At 41.2% G+C, this 18,030-nt stretch overlaps 1 protein-coding gene across 2 annotated transcripts in view; it reads left to right on the top strand.

Moving 5' to 3' along the window:
• The first annotated feature begins 7,702 nt into the window (after positions 1-7,702).
• The window catches only part of wnt7bb (wingless-type MMTV integration site family, member 7Bb), a 34,337-nt gene continuing 24,009 nt past the window's right edge, over positions 7,703-18,030 (top strand). The window contains exon 1 of one of the 2 annotated variants that reach the window (XM_043227221.1): positions 7,703-8,215. In XM_043227221.1, coding sequence (XP_043083156.1) covers positions 8,145-8,215 — 71 coding nt within the window. In that variant the 5' untranslated portion in view covers positions 7,703-8,144. Of the gene's footprint in view, positions 8,216-11,212; positions 11,655-18,030 lie in introns of those variants that run through there. The other variant, XM_043227220.1, reaches the window with a different exon arrangement.

Raw genomic sequence — 18,030 nt, 5'->3', positions numbered from 1 at the left:
AAAAAAAAGAAAGAAATGAGACAGTTCAGGCTTTTGGAGCCAGTCCTTGATGCAAAGTGAACCTCATCTGCAAACAGAAAATTAGCTTCTGAAGGTTTCTACATGAGGGGAACATAACTTCTTATTGACTTCTCTCGGATTCTTATCCAAGCTCTCAAAATGTGGCATTCAGGTTTTGGCTTCCAGCAGCACAACCTCAAAAAAGCCCTGCTTTCCACTCCAGACATGTCCCAGCATTCAGACTCTCGGTAATCACACCGAGAACAGAAGCCAGACGGCGGGTTCGGCCCAGTGTATCTGCATACGCTCCGGCCCCACGAGTCCGGGATCGAAAACGCTCATGACTCGGCATTCATTATCCATTCCAATCTGTGCCTGAAAGGCGGCGTGTTGGAGATTTATGTTGGTCCAGGTTGCTGTTTTTATGTCATGTAAATCACCCCGGCTCTGGTAAAGGTCGTCTGGATGGTCCAATTTGGGGTCGAACGGTTTCCATTACAGTAGCCTTCATTGTCAAATGGCAAAATAGGCTAACATAAGCACTGCTGTTTTGACAACTAGCGAAGATTTCCATATATTCTAAAGAAAATTAGGTGCTCTGGGTGATTGCTAGGGAATTTCATAGACTTAACCTAGAATAGCCTGGCCGAACCAAGCCTAACAACTACTTAGGGCATTGATAGATGGCTGATAAGTTGCTTTAGGTGGTTTCTCAAGACTTCCTAGATGGTTGCTAGGGTGTTATGGGTAGTTGCTAGTAAAGTGATAGAAGGTTTTGTGGTTATTATAGGTGTTTCGGTGTTACTAGATCATTGCTAGGGAATTCTATTGGGCTGCTAGGGAATTGCTAGATGGTTGCTAGGGTGTTCTAGGTGATTGCTGGGGAATTGCTAGATGGTTGATAGGTAGTTTCTAGGGGCATTCTAGATGGCAAGTTGCTCGGAAACTGCTAGGTAGCTGCAGAACTTCTAGTTGCTAGGGTGTTTTATGTAGTAGCCAGGGAATTGCATTATGGTTTCTAGAGTGTTCTAGGTGGCTTCTATAGTTGTGCTACATGGTTGCTGGGGTATCGTAAGTATTTGTTAGGATATTGGTACATGGTTGCTAGGGTGTTCTAGGCAGATGCTATGGAATCACTGAAGCTTGCGATGGTATTATGGGTAGTGGAAAAGGAATTAATTGCTGGAGGGTGACTAGGCTTTTCTAGATAGTTGCTAGGCAATACTGCTTGAGCATTTAATGTGTATATTGCAGATTGTTATGGGTAGCTGCTAGGGAAAAATAAGTGACAAAGTGTTACAGGTAGTTGCTAAGGGATTTCTAGATAGTTGCTAGGGTGTTCTATGTAGTTGCTAGATGATTTCTAGGACACTGTAGATGGTTTCTAAATGGTTGCTGAGGTGTTCTAGGAAATATTGCTAGGGCATTCTATGTGGTTACTAGGGTGTTGCTAAGGCATTTTACGTGTTTGCAAGGGCATTGGTACATGGTTGCTAGGGAATTGATCTGGTTTCTGGGGTGTTAAAGGTAGTTGCTAGGGAATATTGCTAGGGCATTTTATGCGTTGTTGCTAAATGGTTGTTCAAGGTGATTGCTAAGGCTTTTCGTAACGGTTGCTAGGGTGTATAGGTAAATTCTAGATGTTATTTGTAATTTTATAGGTAGTTGCTAGGGATTCTCTAGTGAAAGTGAAGTGATGTATGGCCAGGTGTGGTAAGAGACTCTCTAACTATTTAGTTTAGCTCCAACCCTAATAAAACACACCTGAACCAAGGTCTTTAGGTGTACGTGACACATCCAAGCAGGTGTTAAGGCAAGTTGGAGCTAAACTCTGAAAGACACCGACCCTCCACGGCCAAGTTTAACGACCCCTGTGCTTTATAATGACTGTAGGGTTTAATTCAGATCTCCAGTCCTCAATAGCGACGCTTGTCTTGTACCAGTATTAATATGTAACGATTTTCCCAAGCGAATCAGTTTTTGGTGCGGTTGTTTGCAGGACCTCCATCAGTAACTGTGTGTGTCCTGCTGTTGGAGGCCTGTGGAGGCTCAAGCCGCGGACAACCAAAGGCTGTGTGTGAACGCAGATGCGGCAAACCTAGACGCCTCTCTTGGGTTTGGCAAGCCAGATAAATCTATTTCCCTGGCCGGGAAAGGGGCTTCCAGCTGAACCAGCTCCTACACAAACACAACTTTGCCCACTGGCTGATTTTATTTAGCCATTGGTCAAGACTACTTAATAGTATTTAAAGAGACAGAAAGACGTTCCTCTGCCAAAACAGAAAAAAGACCATTTTGCTTCTCCGTGCTCCAGTACAGAATGAGTGCAATGCAAGGAAACCGGTTCTGTTGGGATTTCTCAGGTGGGTTACGACTAGATGGCCATCTAGTGGTCAAAAACCGGCGAGTCTAGTTACTGGCTTATACGGATCGGTCGAGATCAGTAAGATTCATGTTTTTCAATGAGTCTCTTATGCTCAGAAAGAGCATATTTGAGTAAAAATGCTAAATATTGTGAAATATCACTACTATTTCAAATATTGGTTACGCATTTTAATATACTTAAAACATAGCGCTTAATCTTCATCAACCATTACTTCAGTGACACGATTCTTCAGAAATCATTTTAATATAATGATTTATTATCCTTTTTCAAATTGTTACGCCGCTTGATTTAATCTAATATGCTGATTTATAATCGTTTTATTATTCTTTTAACAATAAAAGGTTACAGAAACCAGTGTGTTATTCAAAATAGAAATTGCAATATACATATACAACAAATATACAAACCTTATCATAGAATTATAATGATTTCTGAAGGATTGACGCCGATGCTGAAAATTTGCTTTGCACAAATAATTTCACATAATGACTTTTTTGATCAAAACAGACACAGCCTTGATGAGCATATTTAAAAAAAAACCCCTACTGATCCCATACTTCTGAACAGCGCTATTTTCAGGCCCGTGTTGGTTTACGATGACAAAACCCATTATAGGATACACAGTGCGTTTAGCTGAAGTAGTTCTGGGGAAAGTATCTATTAGCATTCCCATTCGTCCTAATGGCAGTTGTTGGGTCACTGCTAAAGCATCTGTGTAATTGCAAAACAACCGCACATACATGCCGAGGCTAACTGGAACATGTTCACCAGCCAAACCCTGACCGAATCACAGTCTGGGGTAAATCGCCCGTCTTTACTCCTCCGCTTTGCTCGATTGGCTCGTGTCATCTGCCCGTGAAGCGCGTAAATTAACTCAGACAAATGAAATGAGTCAAAGTGTGGTTTTCCACAGGACATTTGCGTAAACTCAGCTATTAGCGTTTACGGTAAATAGAGGGCGATCGTTTCGCTGACTCGCAGGGTTCGGTATTCGGTGGCGGCTTTTTCATTCACCTTGTCGTTTGTTGCTCTCACGTTAAGTAACTTTAGGGCGTAACTGTCAGAAACACCAATGCCTTTTTAAATCGCGAGCGCGTCGAAGCTCTAAGTGCACTGCAATTTGCGTGTTTGTTAGCTCGTTCGAGACATGGTTTTAACTTCAAACCACAGCTTCTAGCTAAAATGCGAGTCCATCATCCGCAATAACGTTCCTTGCAGCGAAAAAGCCCATCTCCTGTTGTGCTCTCACATTAAAATCCACCCACATATTTATTTAGTGCCGTTTTGGTGCGTATTTCTCTCCTGATTCAGACCAGATGCCTTTTTTTTTTTACGAAATATTATGGATTATAGATTTATATTTTAGTTGGAAGGAATGTTATTATTATTATTATTATAATTTTTATTTAAAGACACAGTTTTTCATTTCAGAAGACACCGGGCTGGAGTTGCATGTATTATTGTGATGTTTTTATCAGCCGTTTTGACTTTGATTCTGACGGCACCCATTCACATCCATTGGTGAGCAAGTGATGCAATGCTACATTTCTCCAAATCCGATCTGCATCAGATTTGGAAACAAACTCATCTGCATCATGGATGGCCTGAGGGTAAGTCGATGTTCAAAAAATTTAAAGTTTTGGGTGTCCTATTTCCAATTTCATGTCTGATACCAAAAATGCAACTAGTGTGCTTTAAATGGCACTAGGTTTTGAAACAGACAACAACCTCTAGTTAACTGTGTGATTGTGTTTTTAATAGATGCTTATGTTGCTTAAACAGATTTAATTTCTCTTTATGATACAGTATCAGTAATATTTTGATAAATTGCAAAATTAAATGTTATATACACGCACACACTGAACTTTTTTATGGTTGACTGTCTTTAACCGACAGAAACTGACTGACTGCTTGCCAAACCAAAATATTTCACGTTAATACTACTTAAAAAAATCATGTTGATTCAAGATATTATTAAAAAAAATAATCTATCTTTAATTATTCACCCCTCATGTTGTTCAAAACAAATAAGACCTTTGTTCATGTGTTTTTAATGAAATCCATGAGCTTTCTGACGCAACAGAAATGTTCCCAAACCCAGAAATGTAAAAGAAATTAATTATATATATATATATATATATATATGTGTGTGTATATATATATATATATATATATATTTTTTTAATTATATATATTTATATATAATAATAAAAAAAATATATATATATATATATATATATATTAATTAGAAATATTTAGAAAACATATGCATGCACGTGTGTATTATATATATACCTAATAAATATACACAGTACACACGCAAATATTATGTAAACAAAAACGTTTATTATATACATATATATAGATAGAGGCATTGTTTTTATACCATCTGTGTGCATTTGACCTGTTTGTCTTCATATGACATCATCCTTTTGTCTTTTCTGAAGTGCTCTTGGAAACACATTTGCCTGGAATAAAGCGCAGAAGCGTCTGCACGCACACCAACATGTGTGACGTGTTTTTCATGTGGCGTGAAAACGCAGCGACACATGCCGGCCTGACAATTGGACTCCATAAAAGCAACAGATTGGTAGTCCTTTAAACATTTTAATGAAGCTAAATCCAAAAATTACGGCCACGGCGACAAACAAGACCATCGTTTCATGCGGACGCTTCAAACACGGCCACGCCGCGACAATCACCCCCTGAGCGACTTTATATTGCGTCTCAATGCGCCGAGCGCCCATCTGGTGTAACAGTGAGCTTGTTTTGAAGCGCGCTCTTAAAACTGTAAAAGAAGGGATGTCAGGGAACAAAGCATTTCTGTGGTTTGTTGGGTTTCTCTGTCAACAAAAATGAACCATCTGAACAGATGAGTGACATAGTAGTGCCATTAACAGGAAGTACTGAAGAATCATTACTTCATAAGTGTGTGTGTGTGTGTGTGTGTGTGTGTGTGCGCGTCTGTGGGCCGCCACGTTTACATTTGTTCAAAACTCCCCGCCGAAGGCCTCACTTTCAGTCCCGTTGGGAAGAAAAGTCACAGATGATCTCTTTTGTTGAACGTCTCAGTTGTTGGGAAAAAAAATACACGCAAAATATAGCATGTGGACCATTGCAATTAACTTGAATTAAAAGAAAAAAAAATATATATATATATATATATATATGTATTGTATTATATTATATTAATTAAAAATTTTATAAATTAATTTTAAAGCCACTTGTTCTATCTAATTTAGTGCTGCTCACATCCATAATCTCTTGAATCTCTTGATTGCATGTAACTTTTGTTTGGTTTTAATTATTATCATTATTATTATTTTTTTTTAAGCCAACCTTTTTTTTTTGTCTAATTCAGTAATGCACACATCTGTAATGTCTTTTAATTTTTTTTTTTACATTTTATAGAGACCATTTAAATTAATTATTTTTTTTTTCAAATGAATTGATTTTAAAGTGTTTATTTGCGGGATCTTAAATAGACAATTTCCATTCATTTGCCTGCATTATTTTTTTTTTTTTCATTATAATATTTCAATTGAATCTCGCATGTTGTCGGCCCGTTATTGAAGGCATTTCGAGGCTGATGTTTTAAGGTGGTTTTAAAGTGCATTGCTTGCATTACGGCGTTACCTCTCGTCCCTGAAATTAAACTAAGTCGCGGATCTAAAAACCCCCGTTAACTGTTTGAATCGTTGGTTATCGGGAGTCGTATGCATGCCAGCTTCTCTTAACCATCGACAGACACTGCCATACCACAAACACACACGCAGTACCACCCAAAACCAGTTTGCACGCATGTACAATGGTATATTTCTAGTGTTGCCACGACGACATTTTTCTTCTAAGAATGCTGACTATTAATTCTAAGCTTTAAAGTATTAGTTTCTCGGAATATGTTATTAAACGTACACCATATAATCCGGGGAAATCATATGTGTAATCCTGGGTGGTTTTATTTTCACCACAAGGGGGAGCGGTGCTTTCTCGTTGCACAGAGATGCTCTTTTTCTGAGACCTGCACAGAAATCGCATGCATGCAAAAAAATGTCAAAAACTACATATATCTGTCAATCGCTGCGACACCCGATTAAATGAATGTATTCCAATAAATCTGCCAATGCCAAATCTTTCAAATAAAGGCAATTTAAAGGCATGCAGCACTGAATTATTACTTTTTGCAATTACTTTTTAAAAACAAAAACTGTTGTAAATATGCATCTTTTTTAAGCTTTCTGAGAGGATATACAGTAAAAAGCTGTTAGCATGACGGTCTATGCTGATAAAAATAGCTCAAATAATTGGGTTTCTGCAAAATTTGATGAGCTGTGTTTAAGTTCGAAGACTTTTGTGAAATCTGAGGACAAGGTTGAGATTTTTTACGAAGCTCTAAAGCAGAAACATATAATATTACTAGGGTTTTCTGAGAAGAAACATCCGAGTCTCGTTGCTTCTCCTTTATTCTGAAACACAAAACCACCGGGATATTAACCGTCTTATGGAAACGAATGCTAAAAAAAACAACCACCGATTAAAATGCATTGCTAAATGTAATGCTTGCATCCACAAAACGTGTTTTTCTTGTGGCGTATTGCATGCAAATCCAAGCAAACCAGCCACAGATCTCGTCTCACGCGCACATGCATGCACCGAACATACAATAAATACGTGGTTGCCAAACGCTGTAACCAAACACCGATTCAAATGCATTTCTTAATACATTTCTTGGACCCGAAACCGAATTCGAATATGCAATGCATTGCAAAGTGTAGCGTTTAAACCCACAAATTTTTTTTTATAGTGGTGCATTGCATTCTAATCTCATCAAAAAAAAAATCTAAACGTTTAATACGATGTTTGCATCCCTAAAACGTGTTTTTATGGTGGTGCATTGCCTCCAAATCATTGCTTAATATACGGTTTGACTAATATGCAATGCATATATTTGCATCCAGTTTTTTAAGGTGGTGCACTGCATTCTATGCATAGCCTAAAATATCGTTTCTGGCCCCAAAAGTGGCACTATTAGTAAACCACCGATTCAAACGCATCGCTCGATGTGTTGTCCGGACCCAAAAGAGACATTTTGAATGTATGCAGGCACGAAATCGTAAAAAAAACCTCTCTCGTCCCTCCCCCTGCAGCCCGGTTCATGAAATATCAGCCATGAGACATGTATGCATGGAACGGTGGCTTTGTTGCGTGATTGTGCAATGGACTCGCAGCCAATTTCTTCATGAAAAGGGAGGGCTGAGCCTCGATGCCTTTCATTTGCGGTCCGTGCAGCCGAAGCACGTGCTCCGCGCCTGTAAAGTGCTCTCATCTGTGAGCGTAAAGCTGAAGGGGCGTGGATAAAGGCTTGCGTTACCTGCCCTAGACTTTCACCTGCGGAGAAATGGAAAGAATTTAACAAACCAGCGGCAGCGGCGAGTCTATGAGCCTGGAACATAAAACCGTGGGCATTCCCCGAGAGAGAGAGAGAGAGAGAGAGAGAGGAGGAGGAGGAGGAGGAACTCGACGCGCACGGCAGGTTCACCTGAAAACATTCGACTCGCTCCTCCTTGAAAACGCAGCGCTTGTAAGCCTTCGGAGCCGAGAACGAGACGGCAAAGCATCCCGGAGCGCGAGCCGAACCCTGACTATGGCTCTCGGGTTTCTAACTAAGACACGCCGAAGGGACAGAAAGAGCGTGTTTACCTGCGCAGGTGGGACGGAGTGGCCGATGTGAGCTGGATTTCTGCACCGATCGGACACCATGGTCAGACCCCTACGCTTGTGGATCTTTAACGTGCTCCTGTGTTTCGGCATCATTTATTCTCGACTCGGGTAAGCCGAGGATCTGCTTCACGCTCTGCGCGCCGTCCGGTGTGTGCTTTACACGCGACGCATTCGGAGGTGACTCCGATGAGACGTTCTTCGCTTGAAACAAGCTTTAATGAAACAGTCGCCAGTCTTAACCTTTCTATGTACTAACACGACTGAGATGAAACTGTAAAAAAGCGACATAATTGACAAAACCTTTCGCTTGAGCAAAATGTTACTGTCTGTTTTAGCTGCTTTTAAGTGAAGATTTTGAGATCGGACCATTTTATATTCATTTTGCCTGTACTACGTCACATCATAAGTGTCTCCAACATTTGAACCGGATCAAAACCTTTTATCGAAGTCGCCCCAAAACCGAAAACAACCCCGTTCTCGTCTTTGCATCGACTGCAGCGTTCCTGATTAACAAGAGATGCACTGAAACGCTGCTTTTGATGGATCGTGGCGCGCAACTTGTCAAGCGTTTCACCTCAAAGGGGGGGGAAAAAAAACGAAATATCTGCGCTCTTGAGGTTAAAACTAACCCCGGGGTTAACGTTTCAACTCGTTTGGGAGTTGGAAGCGCCGCTTTCGTTGACTGTAATAGCGTTCGCCTTTGGTTTGGCCAACGTTTGCATTGCTTTTATTACACCTGCTCACCGATTGGCCTTCGCAGCTATTTTCCACAGTGTCGTTTCCCAGTCGACTGGTTTAAAGGAAGATCCGTGCCGCGGCTTTCTCTCGCTTTCACCTCTCTATACCCTCAGTAATAACAGCACGCCGAGTTGTATTTCCACATTCCTTCACCCTCCAGTTTTGCAAGACCTCACCTGAATTCTTGAGGGATTTGTTCGTATTCCAAGAGAGGGTCGCCTGTCATCCGGCCTATTCACGATCGACTCGATGCGTTTAACTCTTTGCTCTCGCTTATTTGTTTTTCGCCGGCGTTCGAGAGCCGAATGGCATTAGGATATCGTATCTAGATCTGCGCGCGCCTTTGCGTGCACAAACAGATCGCGGTTTATCCACCTTTTGAAGTGGAAATCCATTCACGCCGCTGTTATTTATCCGAAACGGGTGATTACGCAGCTTAGGGGAACTTATGGAACAGAAAAGCACCTCGTGAGTCACTTTTGGAAGCGCGTTTGTCGTCATGTCAGAGCTCGGAGATTAATCACGCTATGTGGAGGAGACGCAGGGTCGCTCGCAAAGACCTCGTATGACTGAGAGCATGCTTTGAGATTCCTGCAGATAACGTGGGGTCTCGTCAGGTCAAACCTGTTTTGTCACCCCTGAGGGTTGATATCTGTCACTATACCCCCTTCACCCTCTTTCACCGCGATGACATGCGGCGCATGCAGGTACAAGCACTGCATTTCACTCAGCGCCTTAATAAAGCTGGCCTATGGATTTATGGGTTGTCTTTTGGACCAGCGACTTTTGTTTTATTTTCGTACAATTTATAACCTATAAACGGTGTTTGTAGCTTGGAAAAACATATTGGGGCTGTTTCGTAAGCGCCAGAGTGGACTCTGATGTTGCTGCAAACCTTGATGTATAGCGATATATAGTGAACAAAGTAAGGATATTATAAAAATCGCTATTTACTGCCACATGAAAATGCATATATTTTGGATGTGAGTATAGACGTTTAACATGGTTTTAAGAAGGTTGAGTGATTTCAAGTTATAGTCAGCGAGTCAATTTTCACTATCGCTAACAGGTAACCATGGCAACCGCTCACTATCTAACAGGTAACCATGGCAACCGCGCACTATCGCTAACAGGTAACCATGGCAACCGCTCACACTTTGCATCAGGGTCATTATTGGAAGATATATTGTTGAAACAGTTGGTAATTGATATTTATGTTGTGCCAATTTGGAAAGTGCTATAATCTACTGTTTTTAGGGTGATTTCCGCAGCGATGTCTATTTACCGCCACATTTAGTTTGGTACAAAAGCATTGCCATTTAACAGTTTTATAATGGCTAAGTGACAAAACTACATAAATAAAATTGTCAAGACAAACGTCTGACAATTTTAAACGCTTTTTAATCTGATTAAATATTTAATATGTTATTGTTTTTTTAGACTACTGTAGATTTCTGTTAGCCGACAACATAATGTTATGTTTTTAAATTATTTTACGTTTTGGCTAAAACACAGGTTTTGCCCGATGACTGAACAGGTAACCATAACAACCGCGCACATGGTCTCAAAAATATTGATAAAGTCATTGTTTATCAGACTACTATACATTTTTTTTATTACCCAACAACGTAATATTTTGTTTGGTTTTTTTTTTTTAAGTTTTCGTTTTTTAAGTTAAAACGTTTTGGCGCGAAAACACAGGTTTTGCCCGGTGACTGAACAGGTAACCATAGCAACCGCGCGCACGGCCTCAAAAATATTGATAATGTCATTGTTTATCAGACTACTATATATTTTTTTTATTACCCAACAACGTAATGCTTTTTTTTTTTTTTTTTAAGTTAAAACGTTTTGGCGCGAAAACACAGGTTTTGCCCGGTGACTGAACAGGTAACCATAACAACCGCGCACGGTCTCATAAATATTGATAATGTCATTGTTTATCAGAATACTATACATTTTTTTTATTACCCAACAACGTAATGCTTTTTTTTATTTTTTAAGTTAAAACGTTTTGGCGCGAAAACACAGGTTTTGCCCGGTGACTGAACAGGTAACCATAGCAACCGCGCGCACGGCCTCAAAAATATTGATAATGCCATTGTTTATCAGACTACTATACATTTTTTTTTATTACCCAACAACGTAATGTTTTGTTTTGTTTTGTTTTTAAAGTCTTTTCGTATTTAAGATAAAACGTTTTGGCGCCAAAACACAGGTTGTGCCCGAGACTCGCGCCGAAAGTAAAATAAAAAAAAATGGAGCCCAGGAAGTGACTGTGCAACTCGCGAACTGAACGGCGTGAATATTTAAAGTGGAATACATATGCGCGGGACTTGTGGGTCAGTTTGCGAAGCGGCAGGGATCGTCGGTTACCTCTCCAGCGGGCGCGGGCGCGCCGTCAGCGTGGCCCCTAGTGGCCCCTTTATCCAAAAGTGGGCGGATGGCGGTGGTGTGATGGTGCCGTCCTCTGCCCAATGGCAGCCCGGAGTCTCCGGAGAGGAGAGAGCCACTTCTGTTTCCATCCCCAAATCCCCCAAAAACCCATCAGAACGCTCCGACTGAACGAAACGCGCGATGACACAGCGCGTCTCCTTCGCACACACACGCGTCTGGGAGTTACGCGCAGCCTCAAAGAAGCTCCGCTCGCGAACGTCGCAGACGTGCGGCTGGAACTAAACGCGTTTCTTTCTCTCGCTCCGTCGGAAAGGCGTCCGCATGTCACCATGATCCTCTTCTCCTCGCGCAGTGTGCTGCTGTCTGTCTATTACCCGCAGATCTTCCTCATCCTCACCAGCGGGAGCTACCTGTAAGTTTTTTTTTTTTTTTTTACAAACGTCTAAATCCGTCGCTTTCGCGTTCGAAAAGTTTGGACGCACTTGACCGGAATGACTTCTTCACGGTGGCTTAGCGAACGTTTCAGTGAACGTGTGCGGCGCGCGCGCTACGTGTGCGTCGCTCCGCGAAACGAACGTTTAAAACGCGCGTTTCGAAACGCGTTAGTCGGACAGGTGACGCAAACCCACCTAACAAGTGTCTCGCGTGCGCGGGATACTATTCGGGAAACATCCCACATCTTTCACAGTTATCCCCCCCAAAAAAACATGTATCTAAAAACACGGATCTAAATCAGCCCCTGTAGGGATGAATCCGTTTTTAATTATTTGTATGTGGAATAACGGACTGACAAACGCTGGGAATTGTCGCAGCTCTGTCGGGAAGTAAGTTTTGTTTTATATTCGAAGCGTTCAAGAAAACGCATGGTTTTGAATCGCTTGCTACGCATATTCCAATATTAAGATTTTTTAATTGTATTACGAATTCAGCACACGGATGAATCTGAACGAAGGATATAGATTTAGTTATGACTTTTCACCACTTTGCTGTCACTCTGCAGGCGGGATGAAGAGCAAGCAGACTCGAGGATGGACTGATAAAACATTAACGTTCAGCATTGATTCAGGCTGCTTTTTCTGAATGAACCTGCGAGGCGTTGAGCAAATACAATAGTTAATATTTAATTTATGAATAATGCAGTTGACGGTCGCTGTGAGGAACTTGCAAGAAACACTTTAATCTATTTTCACTTTTTTTAAATCAGTAATCTGAAACTTTAAAGGCTAGGTTCCTCGAACGTACAATGTAAGGAATGTTTTGTCAGGTGACCGTGAAAAATGTGTCTTGTGCCAGTTTTATTCCTATTTTTGAACACGACCGAATCGACTCAATGCTGTTTTAGGGTCGGGGTTGATAGAAATAGCTCTTTGACGCAGCGGCGACTGAAGATTTCTACTCGTTTCGGTGTAGAAGCTGGTTGGGGTTGGTTAATGCGAGCGTTCGGGGTTGAAGCTGGATAGGAGAGAATTTCATTTGGCCACTGAGTGGCAGAGAAGTTCAGTGAGATTCGTATATAAAGTGTGTGTGTGTGTGTGTGTGTGTTATGAGCTCCTCGCTTCAACCTTCACCTGCTCTGAAAACCAACACAAACAAGTTTAGCGTGTAAATGCATTCGATCTCAATGCTAATGAAGTAGAGGACGGTGCCACACTGAATATTCCACATTTACTCAAAGCAACTGAACTTTGCTCAAGAAATCGATAACTATAACGGGGCAAGTTGACATATATCGCAGTATACACATATATGCGCATTAAGAAGTCACGATTAATATGAAATGAAACCGAATAAACCGCACGTGACTCGCCCCGATCGGAGAACATTTATGAGGACCATGACGACCATTGAAAAGCATCGCTGGAGACTCGAGCCTCAGTGACAGCCGCTCCGTTCGACTGACAGCGACGCATTTGGTCTCCAAGCCGTAATTCCTTCCCGAACCCTCGTTGTGTCTCTTTGTCAAATGACCTCCAGACCGTGGTCCTGATTTAGCAGCCGGAGACCCCAAACTCGATTTTTCAAAATAGATGTGGGTTTCTGCCGAGCGAGTCTATGTATAGCATTGGTCACCGATTGCTTTTAACGTTTTAAAGCGTCTTGATGCGGCACGTTGCAAATTCGATACATTTTGTGGAATTAATGGCTTTTAAAGGAAGTCTGCGGTCGGCGCTTTCTTCTCGCTAATATTTATGGCTCGAGTTTTATAAGGAAGTCTCTTACGGGGCGAAGCTCCTCGAGCCGAACGGTCTTTAATACACTTTCTAAAAACATGCATGTTGTTAGTTTAGTGTGGTAAATAAAACGTTATCACTACGCCCATCCCTTGAAAACCCATAGCGGGATAATCCCAGATGATAAAGCGACGTATTTTTTGGGGGGAAAAATATCATTTCGCTGCGTCCCGCTAGCATGAAGCGCGCTCCGCTGTTCTGCGAGAGACACGGTCTTAATAAACAGCAGTTTTAGACGTATAAAGAGGCCCATAAAAGTCACGTTAGCTCTTTTTCTCAGCGCTTAGAGATGTACGGTCTGAGGTTTGAAAGTTTTCCGGTGCCACTTCGTCCATGTTGGTAGCTTCGAGTTTGTTTTAGCAGGATTTGTTTTAAGTAGAATGGACTGGGTGATAGCCGGAGCCAAGCGCACTGGGAACATTTATTTTCTCGTGTTTAAAAGTAGAGTGCATTTACTCATCCCGCGGATTATTTATTCCTCATTTACCAGGAAATCCTACTCATGTTTGAAATCTTCCTCGCGAGACAGAACTGATTTATTTAGCCATATTTTATACGGACCGCAATTAAACTTACACTTGGGGCTATTTAAATGTAGAGGCGGTTGGTGTTATTTTCAGATGGGAAAAAACCGAGTTAAATATATCCGCCGTTACCTGTAGACTTGAGGACCGGTTAAGCAGCCTTTAAACGGGCGGCTAGCATGATGGGAATCTTAATATCGACTTTCTTGGGTTATCTTCATGACGTGAAATTATGTCAAAAATAAGCCGCGATGCCTGATTCTTCAGACCCTTTCTCTCTGATCTTTTCTAGGAAATATCTGAGAAATGTAAGTAAAAACTGCCTGGGAGAATAAAATTGAGATATTAAATCTCAGTGTGTGACGCGCTTGTTCCTGAGGCTCAATGCCTCGCGTTTTACATCACAATAACCTGCTCTGAAGGATCCGGTCTATATTCAACTTGTTTAACCGAAGACATCACTTGTTTAACCAGAAACAACGTCAGTCGGTACTTTATGACTGTGGATGAGCAGGACAGCCATAATAAGAGGTTTTAAATGAAAGCCAAATAAATTAAAGAAAAGAGGGTGGAGTGTTTCATTTGTTTCTAGAGAAAGCATGTTCTGTGGCCCGCAATCTGATTTATGTAGCTATGGGGAAAAAACATTTGCAGATGAAACTATGTGATGACTATATCATATGATTGGTTTCGCAAATCCTGTAGTCTTGTCATGCAAAACACACACACACACATGCACGCACATACGTTATTATGTAGTTACTATGGTGATTCAAATTTGTTTCTCTCTTATTATGCTGTTGCCGCTTTGTAGCTTGTTGCGTGCAGGTTGCTGCAATGCAGTTAATCTTTTTTTATGTTTCGAAGCATGTTATGCGCAGCTGCTGAGGTGTTTTGAATGTTTTGCAGTTCGTTATGTGGTTGCCAGGGTGTTGCTATACAGTTACTAAGGGGTTTGGAACATTTTGCACGTTGCTATGCAGTTACTAAGGCATTTGGAATATTTTGGGCGTTGCTATGCAATTACTAAGTATTTGGAATATTTTGTAGCAGGGTGTTGCTATGCAGTTACTAAGGCGTTTGGAATATTTTGGGCGTTGCTATGCAGTTACTAAGTATTTGGAATATTTTGTAGCAGGGTGTTGCTATGCAGTTACTAAGGCATTTGGAATATTCTGGGCGTTGCTATGCAGTTACTAAGGCATTTGGAATATTTTGGCCGTTGCTATGCAGTTACTAAGGCATTTGGAATATTTTGGGCGTTGCTATGCGGCTACTAAGTATTCTGAATATTTTGTAGCAGGGTGTTGCTATGCAGTTACTAAGGCATTTGGAATATTTTGGCCGTTGCTATGCAGTTACTAAGGCATTTGGAATATTTTGGGCGTTGCTATGCGGCTACTAAGTATTCTGAATATTTTGTAGCAGGGTGTTGCTATGCAGTTACTAAGGCGTTTGGAATATTTTGCCCGTTGCTATGCAGTTACTAAGTATTTGAATATTTTGTAGCAGGGTGTTGCTATGCAGTTACTAAGGCATTTGGAATATTTTGGGCGTTGCTATGCGGTTACTAAGGCATTTGGAATATTTTGGGCGTAGCTATGCGGTTACTAAGTATTTGGAATATTTTGTAGCAGGGTGTTGCTATGCAGTTACTAAGGTGTTTTTGAATGTTTGTTGCTCATTGCATCATTGTCAGGTTGTTGCTAGAACCATTGGTTGAACCATTTTTTAATGATACATTTTGAAAAACTGAGATCAGGTTTTTGAAAGAAGTCTCTTCTGCTCACCAACACGGCATTTATGTACTCCAAAAATACAGTGAAAACAGCTAAATATTTTTAGAATTCAAAACGACTGTTTTCTCTTTTAATACGTGTTTAAATGCGATTTATTCCTGCGATGCAAAGCTGAATTTACTCCAGTCTTCACTGCCACACGATCCTTCAGAATCACTCTAATATGCTGATTTGAGGAACATTTCTCATCATCATCAGTGATGAAAACGGTTGCTATACTTGCTATACTTTTTTCAGGATTCTCTGAAGAACAGGAAGTTCAAAAGTGAACATATTTACAAACAATATTCACCTCGCTTTGCTTTGTATTCTGGGATCCCCAAAGATAGGCTACATGGGCAGCTGCCACATTGCTTTTTGAGGGCACTTACGATGCTCTCTAGGTAGGCAGCGCTCAAGTATTTTGGACCAGCTCTACAGATTTGGCAGCAGAACCTCACAGTCCTCCACCTAATGCCCAAACGCGCCGGTTTGGACGGCTGTGGAGGCGCTGCATCGCGCCGCTATATTAACGTGTGGTCGAGTGTTAGTTTGTGTTCGCCGAAGGGTTTAAATAAACATACACTTTTAGCTGCTCGCCCCTCGCGACTCCATTATACGCAGAAACAAGAGATGTTTCTTAAACACGGAGCGAGAGAGGGTTCCCTCGACTGCATCCCACATGTGGTTTTGTATTTAAGAGTAATTCTAAAGCCTTTGTGGACATGGAAACGCGACCAGAAAAGAAGCAAACCAGCCGTCTCCGATTTCCAGCGAACATTCCGCGTCTTTGTTCCACGCCTGTTTGATCTATTTTGACGGGAATCCACGAGTCTCCCAGCGGCGACACCGGCCCGTCCGCCCCGTTTCTGCTGACACGCGCTCTCGCGGTGCGGTCCTCGGCGGCCGGTGACGTCGCCCTTCAAAGCCGGCACGCGTCTCGCCGAGTCTTGACATGTTTGAGAGGCGCGTATCCGGACGGGTTCGGTGCTCGTGAACGCAGGAGCCTGCTTGTTTGGCCGCTCGGGTTTGTGCGAACGCGGAGCGCCGAAAATACTCAGCGCGCGTATTAAGAGCTCTGTCGAGGGCTGTATCAACACGAGAAGCCGTGCGATGACAGAGATGTGTGCGTTTGGAACACGACCCACTTTGTGTGGTCACAGTTGCATGAAAATATGAGTTGAATCAAAAAAGGGGCATGAAAAATATGATCTTTATAACCAGTAACACATTTTTCTGTTCTGTCTCGTATGTTGTACTGTAGTCTGTTCTGTTATGTTCAGTGATCTATTCAATTCTATTCTATTCGTCGGTGCCGTTATCTATTTAATTCCATTCTGTTTTACATTATAGATACGTCTGTTTCTTTTCAGATCTGTTCACTTCTATTCTATTCTGTTTTGTTCACTTACACTCTGCTTATTTTTATCATACGTCATGTTCAGTTATGCTGTCCTGGTCTGTTCAATTCTATTCTATCCATCGAAGTTGTGTAACGTTTTACATTTCGATTTTTTCCTCTACTCTTCATGTATGACCCGGTCAATTCTATTCCGTTCTATTGATTCTATTCCATATTATGTTATGAGCTGGCCTGTTTACTTCTGTTCAGTTATATTCTTCAGGTTTCGGCCCTTCTGTCATATTCATTTACGATGTTCTGTTACGATATTCAGTTCTATTTAAATCAGTTATGTTTCTCTTTTTCTATTCTGTAAGTTTTCGCATTATTCTGCTCTATAGTAATGGCCTGGCATATTATATTCATCCCATATTACAGTTATGGATTGCCTTATTTGCTTCTGTTCAATTCTATTCTTTTATATTCAATTCTATGTGACAAACTTAGGTATGCTGTTCTGGTCTATTCAGTTCTATTGCATTTCATTCTTACACGTTCACTCTTGTTTTTCCTTTTCTATAGTCTTTTTCCTGCTCTACATTCTCGCCTTGGCCTACTTTATTGCATTCTATTCTGTAATTCCATTCTCTACTTACAGGTATGCTGGCTTGTCCACTTCTGTTCAAATCTATTCCTATTTGGTTCCTTTATATTCCACTCACCCTATCACGTTGAGTTACGCCGTTTCAATTCATTCAATTCCATTCAATTTTATACGTCGGTTATGGTTTTCTATTTTTCTACTCTATGTCTTGGATTATTCATTTCTACTCTATCGATTCTGCTCTCACAGTTGCGAATGGGCCTCTTCACTTCTGTTTAATTCTATCCTGCTTTTTTAGTTACATTCTTC

This window comes from Puntigrus tetrazona, chromosome 25, assembly GCF_018831695.1.
Source record: "Puntigrus tetrazona isolate hp1 chromosome 25, ASM1883169v1, whole genome shotgun sequence".
Classification (NCBI taxonomy): Eukaryota; Metazoa; Chordata; class Actinopteri; order Cypriniformes; family Cyprinidae; genus Puntigrus; species Puntigrus tetrazona.
Note: the sequence above shows the minus strand (reverse complement) of the source record. Positions and strands in the feature narration are given on the sequence as shown.